General features: G+C 40.2%; 1 protein-coding gene across 3 annotated transcripts; it reads left to right on the top strand.

Annotated features, from left to right (window-relative positions):
* Positions 1-219: 219 nt before the first annotated feature.
* Positions 220-14,759, top strand: mafk (v-maf avian musculoaponeurotic fibrosarcoma oncogene homolog K). Of its 3 annotated transcripts, none has more exons than XM_033970630.2 (3): positions 220-488; positions 10,578-10,654; positions 11,257-14,759. In XM_033970630.2, the coding sequence occupies exons 2-3, from the start codon at positions 10,610-10,612 to the stop codon at positions 11,731-11,733; spliced, it is 522 nt and encodes a 173-aa protein (XP_033826521.1). In that variant the 5' UTR covers positions 220-488; positions 10,578-10,609; the 3' UTR covers positions 11,734-14,759. The 3 variants fall into 3 exon arrangements, with proteins under 3 accessions (XP_033826521.1, XP_033826522.1, XP_033826520.1); XM_033970631.2 differs by having other exon boundaries at positions 263-488; positions 11,293-14,759; XM_033970629.2 differs by lacking the exon at positions 220-488 and having other exon boundaries at positions 10,562-10,654; positions 11,293-14,759.
* Positions 14,760-14,792: the final 33 nt, after the last annotated feature.

Below are 14,792 nucleotides of genomic sequence, written 5' to 3'. Positions count from 1 at the left end.
ACCTGACCATAAAAGAGAGTGTAGGAGGGGGCCATGCACTGGGGTCTGTGTACACCATGACTCCACTTTCTCAACTTTTCTTATGACTTCTCCTTTCAGTGGCCAACTTTTGTCTAATTTTGGCAACAAGCTTCGACTTTGTCCAGATTAGTTTTGTAAAGTAAGCAGAAGCAGTGGCCAGCAGTATCTATCTTCTATTTCTGGCCTGCTCCTGCCCCCCTCCCCACACTGACGTCAGCACAAAGTTATTTTCATGAATGGAGGGGGCGGTCACGAGGAGTCGGTGACGTGAGTGCTTGCGGAAGCAGAGCGTGGAATGCAGTACATTGTTGTTGTTTTGTAGTTAATTTACTCTGAGGACACACCGCTGCCTGTTGCTGAGGGACGCTTTATACAATCTGTGTCAAGTTTCGTCGCTCATTGGAAGAGAAAGCCTTACTCCACTACTTTTTTGCATTCCTCTTCATAGATACGAGCCGTCCATAGAGGTAAGGCTGTTTTTTTAGAAGATGTTTTGACATTCCTGACTATTGCTCAAGTTCTCACGGTGACAGATCGGCGCATTGATCCGCTTTTAATACTGACCATGTGCTTTTATTGTATAGGATTTGTTTAGATCAAAGTTCTAGATCAAATGTTGACTTTATAAATAGTTTGAGAAGTTAGGACACGTGTTGAGTCAGAGTAACATAACACAGCTAAAAGCGGATAGACTGTGCCATATGTGAACAGGGGACCAATTAAAACCATTTGATTGTGCATATTTGAGCTAATAAGAATGAATATATTTATTAAACACTTTTAATTGCTTGAAAAAATATTTATGACGTAATTTCGCTGTTTTTTTTAATGTATTTTTGAATGTTACACAGGGAAACCACGCCTCATGTACTCACTGAAATATTATCTTATATATTTCGATTTTAATATTTTATTTTTGCTATTTCGGCAATTTTGTGTTACTATAACTTTAAACACATTGTAATAAGAGGTAGAAATGTAGTATTTGTTGCTGTTTTATTATTTATTCAGCGCTCTTCTAATTAGCTTACTAAACATGTGATTGTTTGCTAATTTGGCTAATTTAGCACTTTCCAACGGTTTAGCATTAGCCGGGAGGAATATGTGATACTTTGACTAATTTAACGTCACCCTATACCCTTTAAAAAAAAACTTCCGCTCGTTTTATCGCTCGATTAACTGTGGGTAGTGTAAAAAAACGACTTAACAGCCTACTTCTTGACATTGGAAACAACACGTGGTGCGCATTTGAGAGACATGTGGGACAAAGGGCAAGGAGGGAATCAGGACCACCAAGGCTGACCGGTCTGTCCCAGGAAAAACTATCACTCTGCAGCAGATCCACATTTAGAAACTGCTTTTTATTAACAGCTTTGATACTGAATGTTTTATTTACTGGCTTAATATTGAATGCCATGGTATTGTGTTTTATTCAATAGCCTGGGCTAAAGAAAGAGCGACCTTTTAAGGCTATTCAGATACATGGAAAATATTAGCCAGTGAGTAATGTCTTCCAATTAGATAGCCACAGATCTGAGAGGCACTGGTTCTCAAACTGTGGGGGTGGTACTATTGGGTTATAGTGGTATCCTGGCTTTCTTGTTTTTTTGCAAAAGCAGTTCTGTGCAGGTTTTATTCTTGTTTAATGCTAGATTATATTAGTTTAGGTCAGTGACTTGCAGATTTTCACACTAATTACTACTAAAGAAGAGATTTGGCTTTTCAGTTAAAACCAGAACTATGCAGGTCTAGTCCAGGGCTAAACCAGGTCTAAAAGTGGACTACATAACTGTCACGGTAGTTCTAAACAAGAATTTATCCAAAGGCAATGCAAAAGCAGTTCAAATAGACTCTAAATTAGGTAAACACACTGAGCTGTACCACCTTCAGAGCTCCCCGCCACAGTTTGAGAAACACTGGTTTATATTATATGTATCGAGTTTATATTATCCTCAGTTAAGACCTGGTTTATTACTATAACCATCAATCAGTATCTGTATTATCATCATGTTTAACCCAGGCTTAATCTTTGTTTAATGCTGGTTTTAGATTGTTTAGTCATTAGACATTTCTGGGTCTTACATGTCTTACATTTTTAATCTGTGTTTGTTTGGTTTATTCCAGTCCTTGTTTAGCTAAATGTTAGTCATCTATCCACTCTTATTGAATATGTTAGAGCTGGGTTTTGGATCTAGCAAAAAACAGTTTATCTTGTAGGTCAATCATATATTTTTATTTCATTTGATTTTTTTTCTTTAATTTAATGCACAAATATCATTTAAACTGATTCCTCCTAAGTGTGAAGTCTTATCCAAACATGTTTTTACTGACAGAGGATTGGCTGTAGATCTCTCGATTAAAGACCCAAGCCGATCACTCACTGACAATTACAAACAATTGGATCTTGATTCAACTCACGCCTGATCTACGGCACAACCCTAGAATACTACATTGAACGTACAAGTCTGAGAATTCCTTGGACCTATGTGGATTTCTGTTTTTTTCTGGTGAGCTGCTGTGTTTTGCAAAGGCGGAATGAGAGCAGCAGACAGGAGCACTCCTCTGTCATGAGGTTACCATGTGCTCCCATCATAAAAACGATGATGTCTTCTTTTGGATGCAGAAGCTACTGAATCATACCGCCACACCCTTTGTTGTCTAACGGTGACAACGCAAAAAAAAACTGGGAGATAGTTCACCCAAAAGTTGTTGTATGGGACAGTATAGGGTTTCTATGACAACTATATATTGTAGAGATGCGTATTTTATAATGCTTAAAGGTCCTATATTATGCGAAATTGACTCTTGTCATGTTAGATTGTTGTAACCTCATCAAAAATATACCCAGAGTGTTTTTGTTTCATTCACACTCAAAATGGTCTGTTCCACCTAGTGATGTCATGTTGTTGTACTTTTCAAGTTAACAACTACCTTTTACCTTTAGTCCAGTATAAAATTAGCTATTCTAGGGCTGAAATTATCCAAATGATTGTAGTGAAGGTGTATGGAGTTTAAGAACACAGTGGAGCACTTCTGGTATTACCACATGACATCACAAGGTGGAACAGAGTCTTTTCTGTTTGATGAGGTATTTTTTTGATGAGGAAACAACATTTTAACATTCTGTAGATCAGAAAATAACGCAATATGGGCTCTTTAAACAAAAAAAGTGCAGTTGTTTACTATTTCAGTGTGCAGAGATGTGGTAAAACAGACCATTTATAACCTACTATGACTGAGTTTACTACTATATAACAAACGTGACCCTATTGCTTAGTTATTTACATTATTTTGACTGACCTATATAAAAAATTACCAAAAATGATGAATTCCTGAGCTCATATGATTTATCTGAACACCAATTATCAGCCCATCCCTAATTTCAAGCTTTATATAGTCAAATATCCAATGTGTCCGGGTCAGTCAATGGAGACAGAAAGCACAGTGTTTTTGTGGTGGCGTATTGTGAAAGTAGAATAGCTGCGGTTTGTGAAGTGATGAGTCATAAAGAACGTGGTGTGTGTTTTTGCCCTGTTTTATAGCAGAAAAACATGGTGAATTTGGCTTTGATGGTTTCGAAAATGATTTGTGCCTAGCTGAAAATTTGACGGTGGCGGTACCAATACCACTTATAGGAACAGTTGTATCAAGTGTTTTGCAACAGTAGTGTGCATAAATATTTCCATTGCTGTAGTTGTAGAGTAGTATTAGGAGAACAATTGGTGGTAGTAGTAGTAGTAGTAGCTGCAGTAGTAATAGTAGTAGTAGTGGGTAGTACTGCTATTCGGGGTTGCAGTAATGTTTCTATTTAAGTTGAGTTAATTTCTTTGTATGGAGAACTTTGTGGTATTGTGCATGACTCACACGTTATTATTACACATCATTGGTTCCCTTTGGCATTTACAGTATCATGTTTCAATTCAAACCACGTCAGCACATTTGTAACGTTTATCCGTTCTTTTTGCTGCAATAGCTTAACTCAAAACAATAGCATTGACTTTGGTTTCATTTACATCACGGCAAGCTTGTATTCTTTATGCCGGTCCCAAACTTTAATACATGAATGATCAAAGTAGGCTTGCACGTGTAATTAAAGTAGTGATAAGCATTTTTGCAGTAGGGTTGTCACAGTACAAAACACAACGCAAAATGATACTAGTGTCTTTTTTATATTCCCATGGGCTCCTGATTTAGAGCAAGACTACTCTCAAAATATTCAGGAAATGTCTGCCCTATTTTGGTTCTATTCATGTAATTTTTTTTTTTCTTATAACATCAATACTTGTTCAAATGAGTAGTTTTGGTGCTAATTTTAGTATCTGTCAATATCTGGGTATCCATTTTTTGACAGCCCTGTTTTGAAGTAGTAAGAATAATATTGTGACTCATATTTCAGGCCTGAGTTTTGCAGGTATGCCTTTTTTAAACATTCCTTGCATTTCTCCAAAGCCTAACGTCTGCGGTTTTAGCAGAGAACACTTGGTTTGCTTAAATCATGGCTGCGTCCTCCTCCCTTTTCCTTCCCTGCTCCGGAGCTGCGGCGCTCTCTCTCATGCCAGCCCCAATGTACTTTTCCTTCCTCCAGTGAAACGCGGGATTTTCCAGGAAACGTCAGATCAGGAGGGTGTGATTCCCTGCCGCTGGTCCACTGCTTTTTACCAGTAAACAGCGTGACTCACTGCTCAGCTATGCTCTCCATTTCCTCCAACAGAACAGCCCACCGAATGTGCTGCGCTGGGGGAAAGCAGATAGGAAAAAATCCTCTCCGACTTCCCTGAGAAAAATGCAAGAAAAGCAGACAGGGAATGTGAAGGCTTAAACTCCCACTTAAAACAGGCGAAACATTCCGGGGCCCCAATCAAGCCAGCGGTGCATTTTTCACTGGAGTAAGAGTGTGGATGTGTTGTTTATTTTAGTAAAGAGCTTGGGCCTCCCTGTTACCTACTAGAGTCACTCAGTGTGGACATGAACTTGACCAGATCCCAGAACCAAAAATAGAAGCAATTGATCAAAGTTAATGTTCTTAGACAATATGATGGGATTTTAAAAGCTCCTTCTGTTCTCATTCCTCTCAATATCCAAATTTATGTGATACTTAGACAAACTTATTGGTCCATAAGGGAAATTACTTGGACTATCAATGAGTGTAATCAGATTTAGTTTGACCGACGTGGACATAATGAACCAAACTTGCGAAATAAAAGTCCTTGTATTTTGTTTAGTGCTGCCTTAAACAGCACGGCCTTAAAGCAGACATATTGTGCTTGTGTTTGCTCTATAGTTATAATATATGACACTCGTGGATCATTATGTTATAATTTGCATATTTTAAGTTGCAATATTCATCTAAAACTACTTAATAAAAGAAACGCGTCCACTCACTTCCATGTTAGAAAACTGTAGTCCCCAATGGGAGCAGATGTCGCCGTAAACGTCATCACAGCAGAGAGCCGTGAAGTCGTCAGTCGCTCCTTTGGAAAGTTGCAGATCTGTGGATTTTTTTCATTGGTACAAACATGACTACATGAAGCTGAATCACCGGTTAAGAAAATAAAACTTGAGAACAAAGTAAGTACAGAGCAGTAGGCATGTACTGGTGGTGATGAAAACAGGGGTAATCAGCTATATTGCATCTTGAAAATAAGTGATTAAGGATTGCTCAAACATGCACAGATCACTCCAAAAACAACTCTGAGAGGATCAATGAGAAGGAGAAACAATTAAAACATGGTTAAAAATGTGAAAAGATGATTTTGCAAAATAGTTCTTCTTTAAACTTATATTTCTCCATGAAGACAAGCAGATGGAAACACCAGACCAAGCTCTAGGCCAGATCTGCGCAAGGGTCACAGTAAGAATGCATGTTTTTCAAAGGATTTTTGAGCTGTAAAAACGACAAAAGAAAGAGATTTAATGCCATGCTGTAGAACATTCCAAACAAAGCAATAATGGTGACATACCCTCCACCAGAAAAATTACGCAGTGCAATTGTAAGAACATTTAAGTTTTGAGTTATTTAAGAGAGTGTGTGGGTATAAACTCTCTCTATAAAGACATACCAATGCAGTGGTCTTGCAACAAAGACAGCCTGTTGAGTAGCGTCTAGACCTGCACTCAAATGTGAAAATGTTCTATTCAGGGGGGCTAAATGTTGGCTTGCTCTTTTTCACTTGAACTTGGCAAAAGTGTTTGTTTCTGTGACACCAAACGGCTCACTCCAGACGTGTTTGATTTGTTTGGACAAGTGAACGCTGACATACTGAGACACTTTTGAATTCCAGACATTTTGTGAAATTTGCAGCTGAGGTTTTACAAGCAAGTTCGTCTGTTCCCCGTCTGCTCCCCCGCCTCCCCCCGCGGTACGAGTGCATCCCAGGACATCTCCCTGGGCCCTGCTCCTCGCGATGGTCCATTTGCATGTGTGTGGCTGCTCACATGTGTGCACTCCCTGTGGAATGTGGGCTTTTTGTTCTTTCTACCCACCATCTGCAGCTTTTCCTGGAGGTATTTTCCCAGACTCCTTCTTTTACTGTTTTGGAAAACCTTTAAGGACTGTTTTCCCCTGTGTGTGATTGTTATGAAATGTGCAACAAGGCCTATATTCACTTGACTACGCAATGTAAAGAGTTGTTTTTCCACTTCTGAGATTGATGAGGGAAAAAAACTTCCTTGAACCGTTTGCAAAAACATAAGCACATGCCTGAAGAATTTGACTTAAACAAGCTGGCCCCTTGGTTCAAGCTAGAGGCCCTTTGTATGAATATCGAGAGGCCCCACACCACTTTTCCGTGATCTTTGCAACGAATATCCCCAGTAACCAGGCAGGGACCCCCTCTGATGCAAGACCTGTTTAGACCCGACTGCTACTGAGGAATGCCTTGTTTTTACCTCCGCAGCAGTATGAGAAAAGAGGCCTCCTGAGGTCACACTGACTGGATTTAGAAAACGCTGTAATGTTTTTCAACTCATGTAAAAAAAAAAAATATTGAGTGAGTGAGATTTCAAATGATTCGTACTGTTAATATTAATCACAGCAAAAAGTCTCTGTCTTTAGAGAAAGGCAGACGTTGCATTAGCTCATCTGCCAGATGTTTGGGCAAGTGTACTATTTGATCGATGAGTTTTATTCTCACTATGGACATAAACTGCGCTCGTCTGATGATATATTGCTTGAAATCTCTTTTTGGATCCCAAAGAATTCTTGTATAAAATGCTTGCCGTGTTCATTACTTAAAGGGGCCATATTACTCTATTTTCGGACGTATGTTATAATGTTGTCTCCTCATCACAAACATGGAGTTGTTTTGTTTCATTAACACACAAATTCTGCATATTTAGGCTTTTTCTATCAAACGGAAAACACTCTTTTTAAACTCCATACACTTTCACTAGAATAATCTGGTTAATTTCAGATCTGGAATGACCAATTTCTACAGAACTAAAGGTAAAAGGAGGTGTTAACTTGAAAACTACTGCTTCATGATGTCACAATGGAGCAGAGCATTTTGAGCTTTGGAGATGTAAACAACCTAATAATAAAGGGTTACTCAAACATGTGTGAATGAAACAAACTTAACCCGATGTACGTTTTGATGAGGCACCCACTTTATAACATGGGTTAGACCTCACAAGAGTAAATTTTGTGTAATATAGAACCTGTAAAATGCTTCTGTAGGTTTATTTACAATCCGTAGTTACCCAACCCCTACTTATTTTAAGAATACTGTTGCCATCGAATCATATACTTGTTGCCCCGTGCCATCTCAATAATTACTTCTTGTTGGTGATCTATTGTGAATTACATGAATATTTTAGTTTAGTTTTTAGTTCAAGTCGCTACTGTGTGAAGTGCCATGTTGAAATTCCTTCGTATTAGAAACAATAATGATGCCATATTTACTCTTAAATATTTGGACTTATGGAAAGCGAGTGAAGGACATCTTTGTCTGCAGATGTTTACGTGATTTCTCCTTCAGTTTTGTTTTCACAGATTTGAGAACTTGTTGCAAAAACAGTGCAATTACATTATGGTCAGATCCCAAACAGGCAGAAATGAGAGAGGGAGAAGTGATAGTGTGGCTGTTTAGAAGCGAGGTCATGTGAGGTGGTGGAGGCCCAGACTGAAACCTGTTGACTATTCATAACACGGGAATATTTGTAGTTATGTCAACATTGCTACAGTAACAACACTTCAAATATGTAAATTGTGATATGATGGAACGTTTAAGATGGGCAGTATATTGAATTATCAGCAATACTGTTAGTACTGTTTTGAATATGCAACGTTTTAATCCTGGGTAGATCACCTAAATTAAAAAGTAACTAAAAAAGAAACAATTAAAAATAAAATGGAACAAGCTTCAAATAGGGGAGGGTATATAAAATCATATTTCTATCTAATACTTAACCTGACTCACACATTAGCACATTTCTGGTTACCATCGTGTATACATTATTTTTTTTTCTATTCTATTCTATTCATTTTTGTAAATACTGCCAACCCATAATGCAACCCAAATAAGGTATGTGTTGTTGTGTAGCTATAATGAAATGCAATGTAGGTTTTGCATATTACAAATGCTGTCTAATTCATTTTCTCTTTATTGTGCCTCAGGAGTTAGATTGCCTGACATTCACTTTTCAGAATGACTCATAATAGGCGCTCATATACAGAGCCAGTGTCCCTTCAGGTACTTTTTTCAAGCGCTGCTATTCAAATGGGCTCGTCTCTACTTCAAAGTTTGTTTATCAGTTGCTCTTCTGTAAAACACTAAATTGCGGTCGGCAACCTTGGCAGGAATTTGATTTTTTTGCTGATTAGGCTACTCCCACTACTATGGCTTTGCGTTTGTTTGGGACTAGCCAAAAGATCACCATGGCTACCCAGACTGAATCAAAGATACCCATCTCACGACCAGGGTGAATGAGGTTCAACACGATCCTCTTATTCATGGGTTTGAACTTCCTGAACCACGCAAAAGCTCAAACATACAAACTCACACTTATGCAGGCGAGGCCCTTTGGGGGATTTCTGCTGCATCACAGGCCACACAATACACTTTTTTGTTAGTTTAAAACACCAAACAACCACTTTATAAATCAGTGTATTCCAGCCCTCCTAATTTTAAGCCCTTTCATAACAATTGTCTAACTGTTGCGTTATTAGTCATATATACCCTTCCTAGGAAAAAGAAACTACTTTTCCCAAATGAGCTCCCTCCACCCTGCGTTCCCTCCCAAAGTTGCACACAAACCGCTGCGTAGGGCACTGACTCCTCTGGCTATCACTTATCGCACACTCACTTAAATTGTTTAGTTGGCAGAATTTCTTGTCAGCACAGCGGGCTAAATATAACCACCAGGCGAGTTAAATAAGGGCATGTAGCAGAGCAGGAAAGCCCAGTGTGAAAGAGGACCCTGTGGCCAAACCCGCGGCTCTTAATGGACTCGGAGGAGCATTGTCTAAACGTAAAAATACTACGTGACTCTGAAGGAAACTATGTCTCTGTGACACCCTATCGCCTGGAATTTTCCACATGCGACTCTGCAAAGTTCAGCGTAAATGTTATAAGCGAATGCCGCGTTATTTTAATCGACCATCACATGATCGGATGAGATTATTAAACCGTGTACGCGTGATGGCCTTAAAGGTTCATTACGTAACTTTTCCGGTGGAGCGTATTCCAGCAATTTGCCTCCACGGAGATGTCGGCGCGTGTTCTGAAATGTTTCACAGTATGACATTAAACTGTAGCTATGTATCCCCATGGAAACAATCAGGTGACGCTAAGCATGCATAATTACTGGTCAGATCTGTGGAGAGACGATTCATTTCACAGCAACAATGCGTGTTCTTCCAGATAAAACAGCCGCAACTGCAAACAAAATGCTAGATATCAGTTTAATGCCGTACTGTGGAACATTTCAGGCAAAGCAATAACATCTCCACGTGACAAGCAGGTAGCGGACCTTTCACCAAAAAGTTTCGTAGTGCACCGTTAAGAAAACGTGGTTAATTGTGGACTTTTTGGTCTTGACTGGCGGCACAGTGCTTCTAATTTGGAGCTGTGTGTAAGCTGTGTTGTGGTTATGAATGAGCCTTGTTTACCCTTTCCCTGACCATGTGACTCAGACTCCCACGCCCATTGGACACGCCGTTTCCATGACACTGAGCTCGCGGCGGTCGAGCCGGTCCTCACGTCCCAAAACGCAGCGTCTTATAGCAGGACAATCTGATTTCCCCTTTTGTTACGTCTTCAAAGCATCAAAAGACTACAAAGAGGGGCTTGAAAACGTAAAACCCAGCCACGCAGCTCAAATGTCAGGTTTTTCACACAAACACATGGGAGGACTCAACTAATCCTGCTCTGGTCTAGTGAACTAAAGACCCGCCTCCATGCAACTATAGGCTATATAAGGCTCTGTCAGTCAGAGGTGGTGTTTTCATGGTCGTCTGCTGCCCTCTACTGCCTAACACAACACTGAGCACTCAATACTTACACAGCTCTGTATATGTAGTTGGACATATGATCATTATTCCATGTTTTGTCTTTCAGTGGCTTCTGTGAGTTCCTGGACAGATTTCTGCATGCAGGGAATGACGACTCATTTCAAGCCGCACAAAGCATTAAAGGTAAATATACTTAATTTCTGCCTTTTGTTAACACATTAGAATAATTTAAAGGGGCCATATTACGCTATTTTCTGATCTATGTCATAATGTTGTTTCCTCATTAAAATAGCCAGAGTTGAGTTTTTCTCTCAAACAGAAAACACTCAATTCCTCCTTGTGATGTCATGTGGTGATACAGGAAGTGCTCCACTGTGTTTTTAAACTCAATACACCTTCACTACAATCATTTGGATCATTTCAGCCTTGGAATTTCCAACCTCTACAAAACAAAAGGTAAAAACTACCTTAACACCACCAATACATGACATCACAATGTGGAATAGAGCATTTTGAGCTTTAGGGATGTAGACAGACTAATAATAAAGTGTTACTCAGACATGTGTGAATGAAACAAAACATAACTCCAGGTATGTTTTTGATGAAGTAACATCATTATAACATGACTAAAAGCTCACAAGCATCAGTTTTGCTTAATATAGCACCTTTAATTCCTGCTGAACCATACTACGTTCAGTAAGCATGCTTAGATTTGATTTAGAATTTGCATTTTGAATTGTAAATGTTTGGTCTGAATAATAACTATAAATTCTGTGTCCTCTCAGTACCTTGACTTTGGCATTGTTCATGTGCCTGAGCAGGTCAAGAAGGAGGCGGGTGAGAATGCCCCTGCCCTCAGCGATGACGAGCTGGTGGCCATGTCGGTGCGGGAGCTCAACCAGCACCTGCGCGGGCTGACCAAAGAGGACGTGGTGAGGCTCAAGCAGCGCCGACGCACCCTCAAGAACCGGGGATATGCTGCCAGCTGCAGGATCAAACGCGTGACCCAGAAGGAGGAGCTGGAGCGGCAGAAGATCGAGCTGCAGATGGAGGTGGACAAACTGGCCCGAGAGAACGCCAGCATGAGACTGGAGCTAGACGCCCTTCGAGCAAAATACGAGGCGCTGCAGTGCTTCGCCCGGACTGTCACCCGCGGGCCCCTATCACCAGGAAAAGTCGCCACCACCAGCGTCATCACCATCGTCAAATCGGCCAATCACAACAACACCAACAGCTCCGCCCCCTTCTCCGCCCCGTCCTAGTGGCGGCAGGGCTGGGCTCCCGTTCTCCGCCTGGTCCTTGAGGTTCAGACCTGACTCGCTCGCCCTGAACTGAGGGGAGCTCAGCTGAGAGACTGAGGGCGCAGTGGGTCCCATGTCTTCATTCACAGGCGATATGCTGCATTCACACAAGTCTGTTTCTACATTTGTCTGTATGTGCACTGTGCAAAGCCTCCTGGCCCCGCCCCCCAACGCACAGGCCACACCCCTCCCACACCAACACCGCATTGACCCTCTGTGACCCTTCCTCATGACTGATAGCACAGATTTCTATTTGTATGAATATTTACTTGCCTTACAATGCAAGCACAAGCCTATGTTAGAGACAGTGGAGCCATATATGCCATAACAGTTAACAGAAAGCAGATAGTAAAGTTTAAGTGGGGGATTTCAGAGCCGTTGCCTTAAACCACGCGACTGTGACGTGCCCTGACTCCGAGGTCAGCTGGACACTTCTTCAGTCATTTTATAAAAGCGATTCAATTCTCTGCCTTTAAAACTCTGCCAAACGCACAACCAGATGTTTTCACTGATTACTCTTTTGGAAAAGTGTTCAGAAAAGCTGTGGAATTGGCGGCTAAGTGTGTGGTTGGAAGGAGAGCCAGCATACGGATTGCTCTCTATGGGGATGTTGGATAGCACTGCACTTAGATGTGGAGAAAGGACTGAGTAGTATTTAGCTGCTGGGCTGGTGATGCTGATGGCTAAAGACAGTTGCGGTGGTTTGAACAGGAAGTTGTTGAATGGTAAAAGTAGGAGTTCTTTTGTCATGTGAAATAGAGAATCAGTGTCTGTGATTTTTATAAAAGGCACACTACTGCATCGCGAATGTACTGTGGAAAGGTTTTTGCTAGCACTTCAGTTCAAATGCCTGGACTGGCTAATGTCTGTGAGGAGAAAAAAAACATAGGCTCTGGGGGAACTTAAACAAAGTGACACAGCTCCATTGTGTCTAATGCAGCAGGCTGTGGCTGTGCCAGGCTCATAACACTTAAGCAGAGCAGTAGAGGTTTAGCAGAAAGCACTTAAACTGTTAGGGGACAGTATAATAAGAACGTCTAGATATGTGACTTAGATACGATGATGTGATATTTAAATGTGAAAGAGTTCAGGTCTGACCTGAGTGACTGAAGACCAGGTTAAAGCCCATAGCACCACTGTGCCTCTTTAATGCCACACTGATGTTGTCCATATTGGATGTTCAGTGATAGCTCACACAGGTCGCACTTCCTGTATATTACAGACATGAACCTGGGGCTTGGTTTCATTTCTCCTAAAATCTGAACAGTAAAAGCTGCTCCCACAGTGGCAGTGACACTCGACATTGAAAGTCCGTCCAAATATCATTCCTTCCTGGGGTCACAGAGCGGCTGAGCGGCGCTGGGTTCACACAGCTCTTTACTTGTGCTTTTGACACGCTCTTCAGCAGAGGGCTCCTGACTCTGGGCTGTCTCCCTCTTCACTCCAGACATTTGTAAAGTTCGATCTGAATTCACTTGAAACCCGCTCTGTGTGCTGGGAGCCATTCCTGATGGAGTGAGGATGACAGCTGTTGTCAGGACTTCTCCTGCTCAAGAGGACACGACTGTTGCCCCCTGTTGGTGGGGCCTTGCTGCTGTTTGACCTGCTGTGATTGTGAAGCAGGGCATTGCTGTGTCTCGACTTTGTAATTTCACTTGGTTTTAATGTTTATACGTCCCGATTTCTCCCTTATACTGTATTTACTTTTATATACATATACAATATACATTACATATTTTTCTATATTTATGTCTTGTACTATCTTGGGAGTGGTGTGATTATATAATCAAGTTTAATTATGTCAATGCCTTTTCTGAAAGAGCTGTCATATTTTATAAAGTTCAGTTTGTTCCACACAGTACTCACATAATGTTTAACTGAGGTTATGAACACGATGTTCCAAACATCAACAAACAGAATAAGAATAAAGCAAATACATGCAACTGTTTCTTTTGATTTAGACCCTGATAGAAGAAACATAGCACAGATACTGTTGTATTTGATTCAGATCTTAGTAGCTATGTAGTACACAAAATGTCAGTCACATCCTCCTAGCTGTAAACATTTAGAAGTTCAATGGGACTTGGTTAAAGAAATATTTTTGATGCTCAAGTTCACGTGATTTTGCTATAGCTTTTTTTTCTTTTTTTAAAACTAAAATATACCTAAAGCTGCTAAAAGACTGTCTAAATCTTTTTATGGACATAGAAAATGTAAAAGACAGCATGTTTACATTGTTCATTTTGACTCAATTCCTCAACATTAAAGTCAGACATCACAATGACATCTTGTGGTAAACAAAATGCGTATAGAAGTTATTAAGCGCCTATTACTGTAAGCAGCTCAGCAGCTTAAAGCATAACAAATGTATTTTTATTTTTGTGCCTTAACAAGACAAACCTCTCTCAAGGTGATCACACAAAGTACTGCCATAGGGAAGTATACAAATACTTTATTACATGTCTCCAGTGAGTATGACTGAAGTTCAAGGTGTGAACTTGCAATGCAATTTTTGAAGCTATTGACAAAGCACAAGTTGGAGGTTGAGGATATGTCCTCTATAGTTTATAATTTAACTAGACTAAGCTGTATAACTCAAGCTCTCTGTCCAAGCTACATTGTAAATTAGCTCATTATTTTAGGTGTTTAGAGGTAGAACCAGCTCCATAGAAGTTTAGTGGGGCATTTAAAAGTACTATATGGTTGTGGCTGACTAAATGCTTGCCATCAGTGCTATGTTAAGTATGTACTTCAATGATATGGGCTTTCCTTGTTGTAGTCTGGAGGCTTATCGAGTGACTGTAAACAAGGGCAGATATAAGGCAGCATACATTGTACCCTTCACATCTTGTCATTACTCATGTTTTATATTTATTTCATTGATTTATGTAATTTTATTAAAACCTAAATTATTTTTATTTTACATACATTTATTTACATGTTTTTTTCAACCCTTATGTACAAATAAATCTGTCTCTGTTTTAAAACTATACATTCCTCGTGTCTAATTTTACACACAA

This window comes from Periophthalmus magnuspinnatus, chromosome 8 (genome assembly GCF_009829125.3).
Source record: "Periophthalmus magnuspinnatus isolate fPerMag1 chromosome 8, fPerMag1.2.pri, whole genome shotgun sequence".
NCBI classification, from domain to species: domain Eukaryota; kingdom Metazoa; phylum Chordata; class Actinopteri; order Gobiiformes; family Gobiidae; genus Periophthalmus; species Periophthalmus magnuspinnatus.
This window is presented reverse-complemented; position numbering and strand designations above follow the sequence as displayed.

Coding starts and splice junctions, on each gene's coding strand:
- mafk (XM_033970629.2), top strand. CDS start 10,562: ATGTTTTGTCTTTCAGTGGCTTCTGTGAGTTCCTGGACAGATTTCTGC. Junction 10,655..11,292: donor AGCCGCACAAAGCATTAAAG/GTAAATATACTT, acceptor GTGCCTGAGCAG/GTCAAGAAGGAGGCGGGTGA.